This window comes from Gracilinanus agilis, chromosome 6 (assembly GCF_016433145.1).
Source record: "Gracilinanus agilis isolate LMUSP501 chromosome 6, AgileGrace, whole genome shotgun sequence".
Lineage (NCBI taxonomy): Eukaryota > Metazoa > Chordata > Mammalia > Didelphimorphia > Didelphidae > Gracilinanus > Gracilinanus agilis.
In genome coordinates this window covers 131,129,502-131,153,089 of record NC_058135.1, presented here as the reverse complement: position 1 = coordinate 131,153,089, position 23,588 = coordinate 131,129,502, and the positions used below count along the sequence as shown (strand labels likewise).

Sequence of the window (23,588 nt, the reverse complement as noted above, 5' to 3'; positions counted from 1 at the left end):
CATCTCATTTGTGATGGGGCTATATCTCTTGACTTCTCTCATCATGCCTCTGAGTCAAGTACATTCTTCCCCATTCTTCAGCCCCTTCTACTATCTTTTAGGTGTTTTCTTCCCTAATTAGATTGTGAGCTCTTTGAGAGCAGAGACTCTCTTTAAAATATGAAAGTTCATATCTTAAATGCTTAGAACAGTGCCAACAGCACATAGTAGGTATGTAACAAATGAGAGCAGAGACTGTTTACCTTTGAAAATTCATATCTTAAATGCTTAGAACAGTGCCAACAGCACACATAATAGATATTTAATAAATGTTTGTTAATGATTGTTATTGAATTTTCTCAGAGGGGATATAATATTTGTTTGATTAGAGTAAATTAAAATATCTGATTTAGAAGTCAGTGAAAATTTTGTTATTACATATCAGTTAATGCACACTGATGTTAGTGAACTAGACTTTTATTTTATAAACCAAGATTGATCATTCAAATGAATGTCAATGTTGCTATTCATATTTTCTTTGGTTTATCATATATTTTGGTTGAGTCTGCAACTGACTTCCTTAAATCTGATGTTTTCCCCTTGCTTAACAAATTAGGATTGATAGAAAGGAAAATGTTGAGTTTGATTCCAACCAAGTCCCATATGTGTAAACATCTGGGATTTCAGAGCTCAGCACAGAGAAATGGTAGCATGAATTCTACTGCAGGCTTACCTCTCTGCCAAAGTTTGCTGTTCATTGATTCCAACATTAAAGAGGACTGGGTACACACGTAAAAGCTTCCCTTCTTTAATCTCTAGCGGCAGCAACTCAAACATCCTGGCTGGAAGCTTGACCTCTATTACATAATGTTCACTGGAGCAAAACAAACAAACAAAAGGGGGAAAAAAGAGGAAAAGAGACTTACATTCTGGATATGGCTATAATTCTGTGGTTAAAGATGGGGGCATCTCCTTAGGCTATGTTAAAAGTCAATGGCATGAAGAGTCTCTTCTTTTTAGGCTAATTGCAGTGTGGAGAGGGGGTCCTATAAATTTCCTTCAGTCTAGTGGGCAAACCACAAAAAAAGTATAAAAACAAACTTCATATAATGGTCAGTGGAGCATAGGACCCCGGATTTAGACATGGAACTGAACACAGTGGCCATTTCTAGTTTGATTTCTTCATTTAACTGAGGAGGAAACTCAGTCTCAGTGAAGTGAGCTGAAACATTCAAAGTAATAGATAACAAGAGCCAAAGTAGGCCAAGTTGACAAGCATCCATATATCAATAAGGACTTATTATTTTTCAGTCACTGTACTAAACATTGGACCAAGTCAAAAGTTTTCTGTTGTTGAGTACAAAATTGGTGGAGTGGGGAAATCTGGTCATTCTCAGCTATAAAAATATAAGCAATTAACCTGGATTTAAGGTAAACTATGGTGAAGCTGTCTAAGAATAAGGAAAGGTTGAAGTTCTGTTATGTGTCTGGGGGCAGAATTTTTATTTAAAAAATTTCAAATCTTTTTTAAATTCATTTTTATATAAGAATATTTATTTAAAAAATTAAAGAATTAAAGAATTTGTATTAAAAAAAAAGACAAACAAGGAATTCCCTTGTCATATTAGCTCTTTTTTTTCCTCATAGTTTCTCTCACTGTAAGGATGGACATAATGATACCATTATTATGCAGCCATCTGCCTATGACCAGGGAGCTGTGCCCAATGGCCATTTTGAGCTGCTATGAACTCAGTAATGAGGAGGAGTATTAGGACTTTCTCCTACAGGCACCATTTTATCTGTTGCTGTCAAGCTTCTTTTGATTGGCCTGGGTAACAGAAAGTTGATTATTCATCTACCTTTTGGGAAGGAATTTGGGGGAAACAGCTCACATTTTTAAATAGCATGCTTTCAAAATACTTAATATGCTAGATAGATATGTTATACATCATGATCATAGGATAGGGAAACTAAGGCTCACAGAGGTAAAGTGACTGACTTGGCCATGATTGCATTGCTAATGTCAAGGGTAAAGAATGAACCCAAGTAATCTTGACTCTAGTTAAAAGACCTCTATTCACTTAGGTTACCTTGTCTCTCCTCAAAGATCCTGTGTTGATATAGTGCCTTAGTGCCATTTCTTTATGGATTTAAATGTATAATTAAGAAACAAAAATTCTAGAAATATTTGACCCTACACAAAGGTTTCTTCTATTTCCTCTAGAAAGTTACTCTGAGTTGAATATAAATGGTACATAAGTTTCATTTGTACTAATCTCAGCACTCCATGGGTTGGTATGATTTCTAGGAAAGCATGAGAAAGACTTGTTTCTAGGCTTTCCCAAGAGCATGATCAGGAACCCAAGTTTTATTAAAAGAAATAGCAATGGTTAAAAATAAAATGTTTTATGTTATTTTTCTGCATGAGACTGAATATAACCTTTATCTTTTCCAGTGAACTTTGATTTGCCCCCAGATGCCTTTAATTAGACAGCAATTCGGCTTCTTGCATACTCATAGACAATTTTTTTAAATGAGGGCTTAGAAGGTATAACAATTTCCTTACATGCTTTGACATGGAATCCCATATTATCTTTCCTTATCACAGAGAAGAGGGCTTCTGAGCAATAGTCTTCTCTTCTTCTGATCATGGGGTTTCAGAATTGGTGCCTTTCTGATTGAAATGATTTACAAAGCAATGCTTTTCTTCTCTTTTGAGGACTACTCTACAATGCCATCATTTTTCTTAATTATTCCTGATATTTTGCCCATCAAGCTATGACCTGCGAGGCTATTTATTTCCAACCCTTCTCGGAAGGCTCACAGTCTGGGAGTGAATTGTCAGGAATAATTAAGAAAAATGGAGGTATATACTCCTGACAGAGGAAATACATCTTTTTTACCCCCTAAAATGTTGCTGCTTTTAGCTGAATTTAATTTACAGTCATCTCAAGAATTATGATGCTATTAAGGAAACAATTCCTGCAAAAAAAGTGAAAACACTTGGAGTTTTAGTTTGGATCCTAATAAAAGTCATGAAATCCTCTAAAATCCCCCATATTTCATGAGAGCAATGACATATTCAGCATAATAGTAGATCTACAAATATTTACAGAGTGAAGAATTTCAGTTGGAAAGGGGTTCAAGGGTTATCTATAAATGAAAAGAGACCCTGCTCTACATGACAAATAGGCAACTAAAGAGAGAAAGAAACCAATGGTCCCAGGCAGCCCATTCCACTTTGGCATTATTCTGATTGCTAGGACTTCTACTATGACATAGAAAAATTCACTCTGGAAGCTCACTTTACTCTTGGACTTCATCCTTTGGAAGTACCTTCTGCTTCGTTGTCCTCTGATTGACTGGTGACACAAAACTTTCATTTTAAGAAGGTCACTGAGACCAGCTATATGTTTATTGTTGGTACACTCCCGACTGGACATTTATCATGCCTTCATATGAGGTATCTCCATCTTTTTTTGCCTAGCCCTTTAATTTTTAGCATCTTTTTATATGTTGTCTTCCCCTATTAGAATGTGAGCTTCTTTTTGAAGGCAAAACTGTCTTTCTTTCTGCATATATTTGTATTCCCAGATTTTAGCACAACACCTAGCACAGAGAAAGTGCTTACTGAATGTTTGTCTACTGGGCTTGATGACATTTTCCATGATGTTAAAGTAAAATTTGCTTTTTTGCAATTTCTGATTGTTCCTGGTTTACCCATCTGAAATTTGAGTTTTGCAAGATGTTCATATTATCCATACAGTCAATGGTATTCCACATCCAAAAAAAATACAGTTGAAAAAAAAAATTAAAAGCCTTTTTTACTTCTGTTTACCTCTTTTGGAGGCAGTATGGTATAATTTATACAAAGTTCGATGTGGTGTTCAGAAGACATGGATTCAAATTCTCCCTAAAATACTTATCTATGTAGTTCCGTCAAGTCATTAGCAATTTGGGTCTCATGTTCTTCATCTATAAAATGAATAAACTAAACTTGATAGTCATTACAGTTATTCCCAGCTCTAAATCCATGTTCTAAATCTATGAAATCATCAGCTTTTCTGAAAGAAGCAAATCTTACAGGTCAAAAGAACTAAAAGCTTAGGAAAAATTGGAAAATGAATATGTGCCCCTCAAATGGGGAATGGCTGAACAAATTGCCGTATATGATGGTGATGGAATACTATTGTCCTACAAGGAAAGATAAACTGCTTGATTTCCATGTGAGCTGGAAAGACCTTAACGAAATGATGCGGAGTGAAATGAGAAGTACACAGAGACTGAAACACTGTGGGATGATCATATTTAATTAACTTTGCTACTTATAGCAATGGAATGTTCCAGGACCATCCTGAGGGACTTATGAGAAGGAATGGTATCAACAGTGAGAGAAAGAACTGTGGGAATAGAAATGTAGAAGGAAAACATTTGATTTTTCACTTGCTTATATGGGTATTGGATGTGGAGTTTTGGTTTTTAAAAGATTATTACAAAAATGACTAATATGGAAATAGGCATTGAATGATAATACATATAAAACTCAGTGGAATTGCTTGTTGGCTCTGGGAAGGGGGAGAGGAAATGGGAGGGAAAGTAAATGAATCATGTAACTATGGAAAAATACTTAAATAAAAATTTAAAAAAGAACTTAATGCTTAGGAAATGGTTACTACTTACCGTCTTCCAGTTATAACTGGCAAGAAATCATTGGATTTGGCTTCAGTTATTTTAAAGACTACTTTCTGCAAATCTGAAATGCCAATAGCCATGTCCTCCAGCATTCCAATTTCTTCACCTAAACAGGAGAAAAGGCTTCTCATTACAAACAGGTCATTTGACAAAAAAAAATCACCAGAGATTACCTACTTGTGGTGGAATTGGTTCTAGGCACTTGAGTGAATTATATTGAGTACAATGATTCTATCTGAAAAGGTTTTCCTTGAACCTGATGGTTTTCAGGGCTCAAACAAGTATGGTTTTGTCAAACTCCAAGATTTAATGTCCTCTTAGAGGGAAAGAAAGAAATATATTCTTAGAAAGTGGAGAGAATTATTTTAACTAAGTTATAAAAGAAAATACCTATTTAATGTTGGTAGGGCTGATATTTGATTTCCATTAGTGCCAGATTAGAAATTACTAGTTCTGGAATCATGCTTTTTTTTTTTTTAAACCCTTACCTTCTATCTTAGAATAGAAACTAGGTATTGGTTCCAAAGCAGAAGATTATTAAGGGTTACATAGCTCAAGTTAAGTGACTTGCCCAGGGTCATACAGCTAGGAAGTATTTGAGGCCAGAATTGAACCCAAGACTTCCATCTCCAAGCCTGCTCTCTATCCAGAGCCACCTGTCCAGATGATCCCATCCTATATTTTTAATTCCATTACCCCAACTGGCAAAGAGTCATAGGAAGAGAAAATGTGTGCTCTAATCTTTGAATGGATGGCAGTTGAAAAAATTAATCTTTGAAATTAAGTTGCAATATATCCTTATATTTAAATATGGCAGGTTTTTCCATGTTAAAATCCATTATTTTCAAAAATAAACCATAAAAACAAAATCATTGGTTATTGGACAGTTCCATTGCAGCAAGGCCATAAATGCGGGACTCTATTGTAAAAATTGTCTTGCGATTCTAGGACTTGCTAAATGAGTAAATTCCTAGTGATTCAAGTAAAACATATAATCTTTTGAATAAACATTCTTGTGTCTAGTGTAATTTTATTAAATTTACCAAGGAAAATAATACTTACTGTATGTGCTCAGTAGTCCTTCATACTGTACAATCAAGCCTACTAAGTGAAGCTGTTGGAGGAAATCAGGATCATGCAAACTTGAGTGTAATTTCATTATAAATCCACAGACCAATCCTGCAAGCTAAAAAGATTATGGAATAAATATACTTTAAACAGGCCTGATTAAACAGTCTTAATTTTGAAATATTTCAAGAGAATTAGGACTTCATAGGTTATGTGAAAATGATTATAAAATTTGTATTAGTTAATGAAACCATATCCTTAGGATTTATAAATTATTTATATATATGCACACACACATTTATACTTCTTAATGAGTTTGTCAAATAAACTTTGACACATGGAAGAAGCTGTTATAGGAAATGAGAAAGAAAGTGAAGGTGACTGACAGGCAGAGAAAAAAAAAGTTTCCAGAACTTTGGGTGGCTGGCTAGGAGTCAGTTACAACTTGGACTTTCCCTTAGATGGGGATATCTGGATTTTCTCTGTGTATCCTGGCTTGGTGAAATCAACAACCATCAAGAGTCACTGCCTGGAGTTTGGTTGAGTGATAGGTGAGACACACAGGGGTGGACACTGGTGTCAAAATCCTTACTCCCTCTCCACATTGGATTTTACTGGATGTTACCAACTGGATTCCTGGAGGACCCTGTTTGAGGACACAGACGTGAGACCCCAATCTGTTCAGCTGGACTTATTCACATTCAACTTTTCCTTTATTTAAATATCTCAATAGGAAATCTGGCTAGGCTTGAGTTAGGCATATGTGGGATTTTTAGTGTGGTCAGTGTAGAGACACTCTGTTGGACCTTAGGGGAAGGGAATCCAAGTTTTGTTTAAATTAGTTAATCCCACTCCCTTCCTTAGCTGGCCCTGTTTGTTAAATAAGCCATGTTATGTTTCTTAATAGCCTGCCTCTCCTTGAACATCCTTACCCAGATCTGGTGATTTGGCCCATCATCATCAATTAGGAACCCAGTTTGATACCCCAGTTAGATACCCTATTGATACCCTATTGATACCTCATTTATTTTATTCTACCAACCCTCTATATTTATTTTTTTTCAGAACCTATTAGGAGATCATTTCTATGGAAGACGGTGGGCAGTGGCAGAGCCATTATAAACAATGAGATCATTTTAGAATCTCTCTATTCACTTGGCCTCTTTTTTTTGGAATACTACCTAAGTAGAGATATTGTAAGAGGAATTCTTAATCCTCTTCCTCCCACCATTAAATAGTAGTACCCTGACTCCAGGATCAGAGGACTTGGGTTTGAATGTGACTCAACTATTGTCTACAAATGACTTTGGGCAAATTATTTCACATATCTGAGCTTTGGTATTCTCATCTGTACAATGAAAGAGGTTGATTAGAAGATATCACCTCAAGTACCTTCTAGATTAGGATCTTTAATCCCTTCTAGTCAAACCCTAATACTACAGGGGAAAAGAAAGTGTAGGAGAGTAGATTAATTAAAACTCCTTTAAAAATTCAGTGACTTCTCCTTCATGAACTTGCAAGCTAGTATTAAGATTTGTAGGGAAGTTCAGCAAAGTGGAAAAGAAAGGTTTTTAGATTTTATTTCTTTTCCATCAATTCTTTTCTACCAACTGATCCTAGTCAGCCTCTAAGCTTTGGAAATGAGTTTTCTGAGGCTGACAGGTCACCATAACTAAGTGTCCCCTGGAGACTTCTGTGCTGTGTGTCTATACAGGCACACATATATAAACAAGATGAGTGGCAGTGATTCATGAAGAGTTTCAGCCTTAGGGTCTAGGCTCCTGAATCCAAATCCTGGCTCTGACATATAATAGTTATGTCACCATGCACCAATCACTTGCTATCCTGCTGCCTTGAGCAACTATCAAAGACTTTAAGTTACAGATTGGTTACCAGTCTATATCCATGGAAGGAGTTTTTGCACTGAGAAGTCCTTAGACTCATGATTTAACAGGAAAGTAACAAAACAAAATGATCATAATAATTAATCATTATAGAATATTTCCTTCTTGTCATGCAAACTAACCAGGTGTACGAAAATGGTGGAACCCAGGCCTCTAGTATATTTTATAATGCTACAGTGAAAGAGGATCTCGGTCTTTCTCAGAACTAACTAGAGCTCTCTCATTTGGAAAGGGAAGAGGTTCTCTTTTCCAACTCAAATGCTTCTTATAATGCAATTGCCACCAACAAATCTGTAATCTGGCTATCTGAGGGTTAAAAATAATACTACCAGTTTTATGTGAATTGTAGATAATTTTTACAGGGGATACTTTTTTGCCATGGACCAGAAAGAAAATAAAAGATATAGTTTCTTCTTTCCAAGTCAGAGATTTTTCCCTTTTTTTTTTCCCTTTTTTTGTTAAATTATGGACCTGCTTGGCAGGCTAAAATCTTATGGACAAATTCTCAGATTGATTTTTCTTAAATAATTGAAGGAAATGATACATTAAAAATTTTTAAATTTACTTTCAGTTCCATAATCTCTCTCTCTCTTCACAACCTCTTCTACCTATTGAGAAGGCAAGACATGTGATCCCTCATCCTCTCCAGCATTTGTCATTTTCCTTTTCTGTTAATTTAACCAAACTATTAGATGGGAAGTGGTACCTCAGAATTATTCTAATTGGTATTAATTTAATTATTAATTGATTTATTTTTCTAAAAACTGCCTCTTCATATAGTTTGACCATTTATCAGTTGGAAAACGGCTCTTATTTCTACAAATTTGGCTCTATTCTCTACATATTTAAGATATGAGGCCTTTTTCAAATAAAATTACTGTACATTCCTGCTCCCTCCACCCCAGACTGCTCCTTTTCTTTTAAATTTGGCTACATTGGATTTCTTTGTGCAAAACTTTAAAATTGTATGACTTCAAAATGATCCATTTTAGTTCCTTGAAGCCTTTCTATGACTTATTTGGGCATGAACTATTGCCTTACCTATAAATGGAATAGGCAGTTTTTCTGTGCTTCTGTAATTTGCATATGTCATCCTGTATGTCTAAATCATGTATACATTTTTTATTTCTTTTGGTATATACATTGCAAGATGTTGTTCTCTAACTAGTTTCTGCTAAATCCATTTTTTCCTAGCAGTTTTTTCTCAAAGAGGAAATTCTTGTCCCAGGGTCTAAGATTTTGGGATTTATTCAACATGAGGTTACTGCACTCATTTGCTTTTATAGGTTATATATCTAATCTATTCTAATGACTGGTCACTCTTACTTATCTAGTACCAAATTGTTTTGACAATTACTTACTTTATAATATAGTTTGAGATCTGCTAGCTAGACCCAGTTCCTTCAGTTTTCATTGATTCCCTTCAAATTCTTGAAGGGATTTATTTTATTTTTTCCTAGCTCTATGAAATAATTCTGCTAATTTGTTTGTAATGGCACTGAATAAGTAAATTAATATAGTAGTTATTACCATTTTAAAATTTGTTTCATCCTACCCATGAGCAATTAATATTACTCCAATTACTTAGATTTCCTTATTTTTGTGAAGTGTTGGTTTTTTTTTTATGAAGTTCTATATATTATATATATATTGGTAGGTAGACGCCCATGTATTTTGTATTGCATATAGTTCATTTTAAATGGAATTTCTCTTTTTATCTCTTCCTGTTAGATACTATTGGTAACATCAAAAAACTGATTATATATGTGCGAGTTTATTTTAGATTTTCGACTTTGCTAATTATTTTTATTATTTTGACTAAAGTTCTCTAAGTAAAACATCATATATCTGCAAAAAAAAATGCTAGTTTTGTGTCTTTCCTGTCTAGAATTACTATTGCTAGAATTTCTAATACAAATTTGAATAATAATGAAAATAATGGATATGCTTGCTTTACAATAGAATGTGTGTGTGTGTGTGTGTGTGTTCTCTCTATTATTCTTACTTTCATAAAACCAGTTCCAAAGAGAGTGAGGTTCCTGCCTAACTTTACCATTTCACTTTCCATTGTATACTCTTCTTTGTGTGACTTAATTTTCCCTATTCTTCATCACCCTTTTCCCTTCTGCCATTGCATCCCTCTTCCTCAGCCTTCCATTCTCTTTTTTGAGATCATTTCACCATAATAGGCTTATATCCATATCCTGAGTCTAAATACACTCCTTCTTACAGCCCTAAGAATGAAAAAGTTGTTAGTGGTTACATGTCTTATCTTCCCATAGAGGAATATAAATATTTAACCTTCCTAATTCTCTTACTTTATCTCACTTATCTTTACCTTTTTATACTTCTCTTGAGTCATGTTTGAATTTCAAATTCTTTATTTGGTTCTAGTCTTTTCATTTGGAATACTTGAAAGTCCTCTATTTCATTATGTATCCATTTTTCTCCCTGTAGGATTATACTCAATTTTCCTAGATAATTTACATCGTATTTCCAAATGCTACATTCTTTTAATGTGGTAGCTGCTAAATCTTGTGTATTTCTGATTATGGCTCCATAATGTTTGTATTATTTGCTTCTGGCTGCTTGAATATTTTCTCCTTCAGATGGGAGCTCTATATTTTGGCTAGAATATTCCTGGGAGTTTTTATTTAGGGATTTTTTGGAGGAGGTCATTCTATTTTATCCTCTAGTTCTATGATATTGAGATAGTTTTCTTTTCTAATATCTTGGAATTTTTTAAAATCATAGCTTTAAAGTAGTATAATAATTATTAAATGATCTCCCCTCAATCTAATTTTCCAAGTCAATCATTTTCCCTTGGAAATATTTCACTTTTTTCCCCCTTTGGTATATTACATTGTGTTATTGTTTCTTGGTGTCTTGTGGAGTCATTAGCTTCAATTTGACTGATTCTTAATTATAAAAGGTTATTTTCATCATTTGTCCAATTTCTTACCATTTGTCCAATTCTGATTTTTAAGGAATTATTTTCTTCAATATTTCTTTGTGTCTTGTTACCAAGCTATTGATTTTCTTTTCATAATTTACACAGTTATCATTTATTTTCTCAATTTATTCCTTACTTTTATAACCCCCCACCTTCTGTCTTAGAAATTGTATCACTTCTAAGGCAGAAGAATAGTAAAGGGTAGGCAATTGTGGTTAAGTGACTTGCCCAGGATCACACAGGTAGTATGGGTCTGAGGTCAGATTTGTATCTAGGACGTCCTATCTCCAGGCTTGAGGCTTATTTACTGAACCACCCTGCTGACCTTAGATAGGTTATTTTAAAAAAAAATCAGCTATCATTGCCCAGGACATTGATATTGATATTATCGACAATAAGAGAACAACAGAACTGACATGGAGGCAAAATAGCACCTACCGCTTGGCTAAAGACAACATCTCTCCTGAGTGTAAGCATCAGACACTGTGGCAAACCGCACGCAAGTTCTTGTAGAAGCACAAAGTTCAGGGATTGCTTTGCCCTGTTCACCACTTCATCCATGCAGCTTGTCAGATTAAGAATTAGAGGTGACAACTGTTCATACCAGTCACCTAGAAAAATTAAATAGAACAAAATAAGACAGTGGGGCATAGGACATCGGGAAAGGAGATCCCAAGGCCCAAGTTACACAGGTCACTGTCTTCCCATTCAGAGAGATGGGGATACTGAACTCTCCCACAAAGGTTTAGTCTAGAGGTCAAAAAGACCTTTAGATGTGTCATGATGTGGAAGAACAGAAGGATATCAAATTGCTGACAAAACCCAATAACCAGTTAAAAAATAATGTCTCCTTCACCATGTGGACACTTGGGTTTTTAGCTTCCTTAATTTCCATGATTATAAATATAACATATTATGCAAGTGCTAACTACTTTCTTCAATCACAGATTTTATTTAGGAAAGAGAGTTCTGCCTAGTGTCAGTTATTACAAATTCTAGAGGACTATGTGACATTCCACTTAATGTACTCAGAGATTAAACAGTAGGATGACAAATTAAATTTAATATGGATGAATGCATGCTGGAAAATGATTTATGCATGCAGGCAGGCCCTGAGATATATGATCAGGAGAAAAAGATGTGGGTGTCATGGCGGTTAACTGGAGGCAGGACTCTATGCATTGGTCTCTCACCAGTTCCTGGCCTGAAAAGGGACAAGAAAACAATCCTAAAGTGTCATAGTCAGGATCTCATCTTGTCCAGTTTCATTAACTCAAATTAAATGGAATACAAGGGCCCAGATAAGGATAACCAAAATAGTTGAAGGGATTTACATCTCATTAAAGGCTGCAAATTAGTTCAAAATGTACTTCTATTAAATCCCTAGCTGTCTGACTATATAAATAAAAGATTTTAGGGACTTTTAGGAGCATTATATAAAGGGCTTACTGAAGAATTCAGGAATATGGAGGTGATTTTAAAGTTGCTTGCAAACCCACATGAAGAAAAAACAATAATGACAGAGGAGGGAAGAGAAATCCACATAATGTAAGTGAGGCCAATTTTTGAGTAAATAAGATAATTTACAAATTCACAATTATATCAGTGAAGGCACACTTTTTTTATCTATGCAGTTTATAACCTCTTCTTCAATAGTCGGTCTTCATGAATTTCTCAAATATTCCAATTAATCTGTGATTTCATTGATTTGTATATTTCCCCCAATGATGGAGACTATAAACCATGCTTGCCTAACCATCTACTGGGATTCTCATCCATATACTTGTATAAATTTACCATAAAGTTTCCACTCAATGTCCTGTGAGGAGAGGGTTTGCAAGACAGAAGCACTTCTTTTCTTTCTCTTGACATAGTTAAGGATAACAAAAGAGAACATAACTGTCCTTCCACCAGTTACCTTTGCTTTTGCATGTTGCAAGTCGATTTTTTTTTCTATCATACATTTTCCTGATAATATCCTTCATCCTCAGTTCTTCACTGCATGTTGTAGCCTATTCATACTCTCTCCATTGATAATGATATTAATGATAATGATATAAATTAATTTGTAAAGTTTACATTGGGCTGATTTTATTTTTACCAACAGTAATAATAGTCTTATTTTTGAGCCAGGAGAATCACCAGCAACACTCACAAAGGAATATCCTACATTGTCCTTTTCTCTCTGTTTGCTCTCTCTGTCTCTTCCTCTGTTCTCCATTGCTCCCTCTCTTTCCCTTCCCACTCTCTCTGTCCACTCCTCTTTTTCTACATCTCACAGGTTTATGTACTCAGGTTCTCATACACAAAGAAGAATACAACATTTTCCTGTAAGGAACTTGAATGATTTTACTCATTGGTACACATAATGAACATTCCAAAGTGACAGAGAATGCAAAATGGCTTTGATTACTGAATTGGTTTGTAAGAACTGTCATGACAAACTTCTTCATAGAAGACTTATGTACTGAATGAAAGATAAAGACTATGTACAGTAGATGGCACTGGTTTATCAGAGTAAAGTAGGACTACTGCACATCATCATTCATTCAATTCAGTTCAATACATATATATTTTGAATGTACTATGCACCCAGCACAGAGCTAGACATCAAGACCATCTCCCTATGCCATGAATAGAATTTCTTCCTTCTGGTAAAGAATTGGAAGCTTGCAGCTAAGTGGATCTTCATTTTATAATTGTTTAAATGAAATCACTAGATGTGGAGATCTACAAAGTTCCTTCTTTGAAAAAAAAAAAAAAAACAAAACCTACTCACCATGGTTTTTGAGTCTGAGTTGGAAAGATCTATAGAGCAGCAGGCAAGTCAATAACATACTAATCTTATGTTCTCTGCTGAAAAATTCATTTATTAGTTTTTTAAAATATATACCCCATGTGAAATGAATATGCTACTTTGTTAGGTGGGATGTGAGTAGATACATTAAGGAAAATAAGAAAAAAGCTCTGTCATTCAGGAGTTGCCGCTCTCTTAGAATGGGAGTAGAGATTGAGGGAGAAATACATCTGACCCTAGTTAAATTTTAATTGATTTACCTTAATCTAATTAAAGCTTGAGCCACAAATACCTTAGTCAACAATAAAATCTCACCTTGATCTATTAAAATTATATGATATTTTTTCATATAAAACTTTCATATTTTTAAAGTGACATAAACATATTGATGTAGAATGAAAGAATTCAAGTCTGTTCGCTAAGAAGAGCACTTAATATTCATTTGACAAAGTCATTAGATACTTATTATATACAAGGTATGGTGCTAAGCTTCGGTTAACAAAGATTTTAAACATAGTGTTATTTTGTCCCCTAAAGAGATACTAAACATAAAAGACATTGCAAACCTTAAAATTCTATTCAGATGTTGTAGTAAGGGATACAACATGTACATAAAGAAGTATAATGAAAGGCAGGCATGAAGAGGAAAAGTTCTCAAAAAGTGCTCTAGAAGAGAGGCAGGTGGGTTGCTCAGTGGTTAGAATGCCAGGTCTGGAGATGGGAGGTCCGAGGTTCAAATGTGGCTTCAGACACTTCCCAACTCTATGATAATGGGCAAATCACTTAACTCCAATTGCCTTGCCTCTACTGTTCTTCTGCCTTGGAACCGATACATAGTATTATAAGAAGAAAGAGAAAGGGTTTTTTTTTTTATGTACTCTAGAAACACTTTATGAGGGAGAATATTTAATTTAAAAATTTTTAGTGACAAGTGCCAAAAACTTTTGGCACAAGTCATTTCCAATGCACCTCTCTCACTAAATCCTTCCTTATAACAAAGAAAAAGTTAAGTAATTCTCAGCTCGAAAATGACCTCTCTTGAAAATATATGCACCATTCTTCACCAGTAGAGAATCTACCCCTTGGTCAAGGGGAAAGAAGGGAATTTTAACATCTTTTCAAGAAATTGTTTTCCTAAATTGTTCAGAGAAGGCTTATTTGGATGAGGTAGTATCTGAACTGAGTCTTTTTTTTTTTTCTTTTTTAACTCTTCTCTTATATCTTGGAATCAATACTAAGTATTTGTTTCAAGGCAGAAGAGCAATAAAGGATAGGCCAGTGATGGACAACCTTTTGAGCTTGGGTGTGTCAAAATTCAACAAAAAACCAAGCATAACTTGGGTCGTGTCTCACTTCGAGAATGTTATGCCATGCTAGATAGGGAGAAAGCAGAGCGAAGGAAAAATATCAAAAGATTTCAAGATTTCTAGCAAGAGAGTGGCATTAAAAGCGATAGGAAGATTGAGAATATAAGCATGTTGAGGAAGATTAGAGTTTCAATCTTTGATGTGTCGAGCTTGAGAAGTGAACCACCTATGGGGAAAATATTCCAAGTGAGAAAATGACAAGTAAATTTCAAGAATCCATATGGGTTGGGCAGACAAAAGAAAATTTCAGGGTACCAACAAATGTAAGATGAGACGACTACAAGATTTTTACCTTGTTAATATTCATCTAATGTACCTCTCAGATTCAGAAATAAACACAGTAGGGTATGATAAGCCAAAGGGAAAGAGAAATAGGTTCATAAGTGGCTTTTTTTGCTCCAGCGAGCACTCCAACCAGTTCACACGGGAACAACAAATGTTTTGAGGCTTTTCTTTAAATGCCTTTGAGGATATAACCTGGGCTCTTGACAGTTTTGAGACTTGTGTCATATCCTTTGCTTCACACTTCAAGCTTTACTGCGCATGTTGCCCAGTCAGGATGAGCTGTAAAAATCTTCCTTCTGGCTAATTGGTTAAGACTGTTCCATCTGCATTATCCATCCTCTTTAAAAAATCATGCCCTTCCCCAATTTGTTTTTATGATTACAGTTCATTCTCTTGAGTTTTCAGTTTGGAAATAATAGTACTCAATGAGCCCAGGGTCCCACTAACTGCCCATAGTGTAGCGGTTACATAAATAACTCATATCAATTAGCTAATATGGGAGGCCAATAGAACATATGCTATATCCAGACTGCTTTGCAGTGATGGAGAAAAACGTGAAGAGGATGCTTTATTGTCTCTATAAAAACTTTCTCAAACTCCTTAACCCTGAGACCAATATACAGAGGCTTTCCACAGGAAAACATAAAATGTGTCGAGCTTAGTGGAGCTTTTCCTGAGCTTTAGTGAAATATGCTGGAAGTCATCCAAGCAGAGCCACTGTTTTCTAGACATTTACTTGTTTCTGTAATATATTCAAGTGGAGGCCACTAAAGGATTCAGAGATGTGGAGCTTGGTACCTACTCACCTCCTTCACAACAGTCTCTTCTTTCCTGTACAGGACATAAAAACTCTCTGGGCTCTATGGTTCATGTGTTCCTCAAGAGGAAAATAAGAGTTATATATCGACACGAGCTGAGTGGGATAATTTCTTTCCTGGTGCAATATACTTTTCTTCCAAGGTGCTCTAAATGATTTGCTTCTTTTAAAATGATTAGCCTCCTCCCAATCCCTTTAGGGCATTAGGTCATAGGATCTTAGGTTGAGGTGAGGCCAAACCTTTCCATTTACAGAAGAGGCAATTGAGATATAAAGAAGGAATGGATTTGTCACTGGTCATAGTAAGTGGAAGTGCTAGAATTCAGGTCCTTTGCCTAAAAATCCAATACTCTTTCTACTATAACTTGATTTTATTTATAGATAAAAATCAAAGTAAACAGAGGACTATATGATAATTCATGCAAAAAAAAAATATAAATGAGATGAGATGTCAACACTTAAGACCTTCCAAACCAATATTCTATTCTATAATTTCCAAAGAAAAAAAAAAGGGATGAGAATATTTTTATCAAAAAAAATATCTTAAATATGATGCATTGATCAGTCATTTCTTTTTCTGGGGGTAGAGGGGAAAATGTGTGTGAGAGTGTGTGTGTGTGTGTGTGTGTGTGTGTGTAGGGGGTGCATCCTTGTGCAGAGAGAGTTAATATTTAATAAGAATTAGTATTTATAAAGTTAATTAAGGTATGCAAAGTCTTTCACAAATATTGCGTCACTTTATCCTTATAGCAACCCTTGGAGGTAGATGCTGTTGTTATTACTAGTTTACAAACAAAGGAACTGAGGCAGATAGGTTAAATGAAAGACTTGTCTAGGGTCATACAGCTATTAAGTATCTGGGGATTTGAACTAATGTCTTCTTCTAGGTCTTAAGTTCTCCCTGCTGGGCCACCTAGTATATATTTTGTTAAAAAATAAATCAGAAATAGCCTTCACCTTAAAGAGCTTAAAATCTAGTAGCAGAAAAAAATATGCACAGGGAACTATGATAAAAGGTAAGTTATTAGAGAGATATGACTTCACTTCAACTCAATAATCAACAAGTATTTATTAATTGTCTATTATGTTGAGGTACTCTGCTAGATGGACAACTAGGTGGCACAGAGGATAGAATGCTGGATCTGAAGTCAGGAAGACTTTCTTCCTGGGTTCAAATCTGTCCTCAAGACACTTCCTAACTGTGATCCTGAGCAAGTCACTTAACTCTGTTTACCTCAGTTTCCTCATCTATCAAAGAGCTGGAGCAGAAAATGTCAAACCAGCCTAGTATCTTGCCAAGAAAACCCAAAATGGAGTCATGAGGAGTTGTCCATGATCAAAAAATTACTCAACAGTAACAAGTGTGCTAGATGGAGGGGATACAAAGATGAAGTCATCCCTTTCTCCAAATAAGAAAACGTGTACATCACATGAACATGAAATAAAAGTAAATAAATGAATAAATTCAAGGTAATCTTAGAAAAGAGGCACTAGCCATTGGTAGCGGGATAGGGAGGGGGAGCAGAAAAGCCTTGCTGTAGGATACTGCTTGGAAAAAAAAACAAAAAAAAAAACCTAGGGTTCTAAGAAGCAGCAATGAGTTAGGAGTTCATTCCAGGTATGGAAGACATAACCAGGGCAAAGGCCTACTGATGAGAGGAGTGTTATGGGTGAACATCAGCAAGAAACTTATACTAAGCAATATGTAAACAACAAAGACTTTAATTAAGTAGCTAGCATATGCCAGGGACTGGTCCAGGTGCTAGGGACACAAAGACAAGAATAATTTCTGCACTGAAGGCATTTTTATTAATTTATAAGACGTGTAGAAATAAGACATAAGAAAAATTAGTGAATTGAGAGCAGGGAGATGTCTTCTACAAGAGGGGTGAATCTGACCAATGCATTATGGAGAAACAACCATTTGAGATAGAGCTTGAAGGCATGATGTTGCTTAAAGAAGTGTTGATAGATGGTGAAAAGGTCATTTCAAATATAAGGGAAAAAATACATAAAAAGATGTTGAAGTATGAGGAAGCTGTAAGTAAATTTAATGAATCTATCAATATTCAGCAGAGAAAAGATTAAATAGCACCGTAGGATGTGTTTGTTTAATCAGTGGGAATTCGGCTAAAACAGACGGGAATCCATGTGTAGAAGAGTGGGATATGGGTTCAGGGTAAGGGTGCTGGATGAGGCAGGGTAATAAGTGCCACCTGGAGATTGAACTTTATTCATGATGTGACAAAGAACCACTGTTTTTGTTTGTTGTATGCGCAAATGTGTATATATGTATATGAACACATATTTGTATTTGGGTTTCATCAGAGTAGAGACATGATCAGAGCTGTCCTTTAAAAAAATAAATATCTTTTGGAATGACTCTACTTTCAAAATTTCACACTCAAAAATTTCCTTTTCTGATCACATGACTTCTCATCTTTTTACTTTTCTCTTAGTCCTTACGAAGGGGGTATAATAGGAAGTTAGAAGAAAGTATTTTATTATATATTCAGTTATTCAATTCTGAATATATTCTTTATATATTTTCTCAGTAACTTAACTATATGAATAAATCTGAGTAGAACAGAAAATTAGAAAGTTTAAAAGAAAATACAGGGAGGAAAGTAAATAGGTAGCTTTGAAAAAATTAATTAGAATGGGGGCCCTATGATTTTTTTCAGGTTAAGTATAGAATTTCTGGCATCCATAGGATGCATCTAAAATGGGCACCATGTCTGAATCCAGAAAAAGAATTACTGCAGTGAGAAGAACAAAGGCAATCTTTTCTCACGTCCAATGAACTTGACTTGTTTAAATTTTGTCAATTTGAGAAGAGTAACACAAAATTTTCCATTTTGGTCCAAGGCAAACATTGTCGAGGAAATGAATGTATTAATTTGCCAAGGCTTGTGACTTTCAGAATCCTTCCTCAGTATTGCAAAGTTCAACATCTTCCATGCTGTCTGCTATTACAATTGTTGCTGGGTATGATAGACAGAGGGTTGGCCTTAGACTCACACAGACCTGGGTTTTAAGTCTTGCCTTTTACCCAGAATAATTGCAGGATATGGAAAACTTAAACCCGTGTGGTAGATGTTCCAGGCATTTAAGATTAAGTTAAATAGGAGTTTCAAATATGCACTGGGGAGAGGAATTTTCAAACCAAGGAGATCACTATAAAAATGAAATCAGAGGCCTGACCAAAGAAAATGAGTGGCAGTCATTTTGTTTTGTTTTGTTATAAAGACCAATTTCTATACGGAAGGAATGTGTAAAGTGAATCAGTTCCCTAGCAAAACCAGACATACTGAATTGGCTCCAAGGTAGTAACTTTGGGATGTACCTGGATTATTTGGTTCTTACAGGCAATCATTTAAATATCTGTCCAGAGCAACTCCTAATGGGAGCTGGTTATGAGGAATGTTAATATGGTAATGTTGGATAACTAATGCATTATAAAAGCTGGATTAACCTTCTCTTTCCTTATGCACATTCCATATATCCTTCTTTCTGGCTTTATAATGGAACTTAGTGGTAAGAGTGACAGATGCAAGAACTAAAGATATCACAGAAAACAATAGAGTCCTGTCTCATTTAGAAAAGTAAGGCAAACCAAAATTCTGTTTTTGAAGTCTATTTTCCTATTGATTTGTATTTAAAACTGGGGAATTCATTGGAGAAAAAAAAAACCCTTATCCTCAAGACAAAATTTAAATCACACTTAGGAATGTAAGAATCTATTTGAAGGTTTAATAATTGATCATCTAATACAAATTGTCATGTGTAGACTGAAGTGAACAGAGGGAATTGACAAGTTGAAGGTCACACGGCCAACTAGTGGCAGTGGCAGTATTAAAATCCAGGTCTATTGCCTCTTCCTACATATTTAAAGAAAAAGAATTTTACTTTTCTAATAAATCAAGAATGATAGTTGAAATAAGGCACAAAATAAAATTATAGAAATTGTATTCCTTTGGGATCAGATGACACTTTTCTTAACATTACTCATTTTTATATAACACAAAGCACTTTACATATATTGTTTTCATATGTTCTTCAGTTGCTAGTGGACATGTGTTTTTATTACACTGATTTTTTAGAGATGAAGGAACTGAAATCTAGAGAACTGAAATGATTAACCTGGGTCACAGAGTACATAATTGAGGCAAGATTTTAATCCAGAACTTCCTGATCTTGTATCTAGCACTTTTATCCATTCTAACATAGTACAAGAGACCAAATCGTTTTTTTCCCCCTTTACCTGTGATTTCAGCAGTGTATAAAAATCCCATGGTAGAAAGTCCCTCTGGAAATGATAATAAGCAGCTTCTGATTCCTAACTCACAGTCTTAGAAAACTGAGATGAAGTGACTTGCCTCTACTTCCAAGATAGTATGAGATCAGGGCTCTCAGATTCCAAGGCTACCCTCTCTCCATGGTAGCACACTATCTCATAATATCTGTTGGTATGGATGTAGAAATGTCTCTATTTCTGGAAGTATGCTTTCCTTCGAATGGGATATTTTTTAAAGTGTTATTGCTTTATGCTTCATCAAATCAAGCTGATGTATTGTCTACAATCAAAAGAATAGAAGCTATTCTCCAACTCTCCTTGTTGAACATGAAACTTTCAAATTTATCTATTCTAAACTTTAGTGCCTGTATGCATATATGCTTCAAGATGGAGCCACAGATTTAATGTTCAGGGAACATTGACTCTTCTTCATCATAGTTGATCAGAATGACAAAAGAAAAGAGAAAAAATATCAACAAAACCAGTACAAATGAGGTTACCACCCTCAAAAATGTTTCACTGAGCATATAAAAATTTTCAAATGCAGCAAAGCAATGAGTAAAAGTGAATATACAATCCTAAAGTATTCAGATTTTCTATAGACATTGGGAAGGTCAGCAGGAAGGGCTTCCTTCCTCACAAACTCCTTTCTGGCACCTGTACCTATAGAAGCCAGGAGTTGGAATAATGGTGGGACCAAGTCTTGGTAACAAGACCTTAGGTGAATCATTCCATCTCTTTGGGGCTCATCCTCTCCTCATTAATATAAAGTGATAATAATACCCCTGCACTTCTTCACAGGGCTACTATTAAGGAAAGCCATCTGTGACCTTGAAAATGCATTATTAAAATCATTCTACTTGGGAACAGCTCAGTGGATGGAAACAGGTCTGGACACAGGAAGTCCTGGGTTCAAATATGACTTCCAAGCTGCGTGACTTAACCTACCTTGCCGTGTTTCTGCTTTGGAAAAAAAATACAGTATTGATTATAAGACAGAAGGTAAAGGTTTAAAAAAATCAAAAACCAAAACATTCTACTTGAGGTCAATGGCATTCTTCAAACACACATGGCAATTGTTCTTTCCTTGAAATTCTCCTGCTTTTGGTTTTGTGATGCTTTGATGCTCAGGTTCTCCTTTGACATCTTTAAGCAACTCTTTCTCTAGTGTCTCTTAGAAGGCTCCTTCTCCCATGACATAAATGTGGACATCCATTATTCTGTCTTTGCTTTCAGCTCTTCATTATCATCTCTTCCCTAGAGGTAAACTGCTTCAATTACTATCAAAAGACTGATGACTTACAGATTCAGCTGATATGATTTTCAAGCACACTGAGGACAATTTCTAACTTGGATTTTCTAAAGCCTTTTCAAACACAATGTTTCCTCAATGGTTTTTACCCTAACCAAACCAATCCATTGAGGCTATCAAATTCTTCACTTGTGATAAAGGTTTTTTTGACTCATTCTTTCATTTGCTTTGCTTATCATGTAATCAAGTCCTGTTAGTCAAACTTATTAATCTCCTTGATTAAATTCAATCCAAAAACTTGCAGGGGCCTATGATAGAAGAGGAGATGAGAGACAATGTGGTAAAGTGGATAAAAGCCTGGCCTTGGAAAGAAGGCATAAGTATAAATATTCCTTTTTAACACTCTTTTATCAAGATTAATTTATCACTTAAATTCTCAGTAATCCCACAATCTTATTTTAGACAATAAAATATCAAATAACTTGCCACTGCAATTTCTATCCTCCCACTTCACCCCACACCGTGACGCAATCACCAGTGCCAGAGACAGGTAAACACAAACAACATGCATAGCAAAAATTACAAATTGGCATCTTTAACTTGATGTGATAAAAGAAAAATTTTGAGTTAGAGTGGTTCAAAAATACAATGAGGACACCTGTGAAGATACTGAAATTCCCATCATTGGAGTTCTTAAAGTAAAAGACAAATGACCATTTGAAAGGGATATTATAAAGGGGATTTCTCTTTTGGTGTGAGTTAGGCTCAATGATGTCTGCTGGACTTTGAAAACCTAATATTCTATTATTCTGTGAAGTATTGCCCATTTAGCAAAGTCCACTTGAAATACAACCTCTTGAATGAATCACTTTCAAATCACATTGCTAACTTCTTGACCTTATTGCTCTTCTCACAAATGTTTGAATTTGGCTATTTTATATTGTGCCTGTATGATTTTACATGTTTTAGTCTCATTTCCTTCAAGAGATGGTAAACTCCTTGAGGGCAAGGATCATGTGATGATTTTCTCTTGCATATTCACGGTGCTGGGAAAATAGTGAGTAAATAAGCAACATTTTAAAATTAAAATTAACTGAGAGCCAAAGGCAGGTCTTAGAAGATCCAATTGATGGAAACTAAAGAAAGAGTTATTTTGTTAGCAATATTGAGAGCAGCAGGGAAAGCATCATTTCTCCTAGTTACATTCCTTTTCTCTTAAGGATTAATTTGTGATCTGAACAGGAATTGTATTGTTAATAGCCTGAATTTGATACATGAAATATGTAAGTGAAGAGTCCATAATGCTCCCAGGGAACACACAGTGTAAGACCTTCTAATATGAAAACTTCCTGGGATAGTTGAGAAACCACTAAAAGTTATCTCAGAATCAATTTCCCCACTAGCTTGTTTTATATGACATGAGCCAGAGAGGAAATTGAGGGTATTTTCACTCCTAGGATGAGAGCAAAGCTATGATGTTCTATACAAAAGAATAGGGCTAATCAAATTCCACTCCAGATTTTGAGTAGCAAGGGTCATTTATTAAATGTACTAGGGAACAGATGAAAATGGCCTTTTTTTTTTTAAATCTGAGTGCAAATAATTCTATATCCCTCTCTCAAAAAATGCTTCTCTTGGTGCCCAGTGTCCTCTCCAAAGTATTCACAAGTCTACCTACGCTGGAAAAGAGCAAATACAAACTAATCTTGAATTTGCTATATGATCTTTAGATTATTAAATATTTAATAGCCAAAAATGGGCTAACATTTTACTGGCTAAAAGCAATCTTGCAACTTAGGAGTCCTTTTACCCCTAAGGAAGAATGAATGGAATAAAGAGAAGTATCATAAATTCCTAGTTGAATATAATATGAATGCCATGATAAAACTGATTAAACACTATAATACCATGGAGGTGCATATATAGTCATCAATAAAAATGGAGTTATTTCATTTTGAAAAGTATAAGAGTATACAATTAAAGCCAAACAATGCCAAAATATTCAAATGGGAGATAAAAAAAATCATTTAATCTTTTGCATGCTTGTTCTACCCTAAGTCATTTCCTATGGGAATCTTTTCCTAATGATTCTCTTAGCTATTAATATCCTGTCTCTAATCATTATATATATATATATATATATATATATATATATATATATATATATATATATATAT

General features: G+C 35.0%; 1 protein-coding gene across 2 annotated transcripts in view; it reads right to left on the bottom strand.

Annotated features, from left to right (window-relative positions):
• INPP4B (inositol polyphosphate-4-phosphatase type II B) overlaps positions 1–23,588 on the bottom strand; it is a 483,546-nt gene that overhangs the window by 113,877 nt on the left and 346,081 nt on the right. For both annotated transcript variants that reach the window (XM_044680328.1, XM_044680327.1), the window contains exon 17: positions 22,863–22,881. In XM_044680328.1, the coding sequence (XP_044536263.1) occupies positions 22,863–22,881 (19 nt within the window). The remainder of the gene's footprint in view (positions 1–22,862; positions 22,882–23,588) is intronic.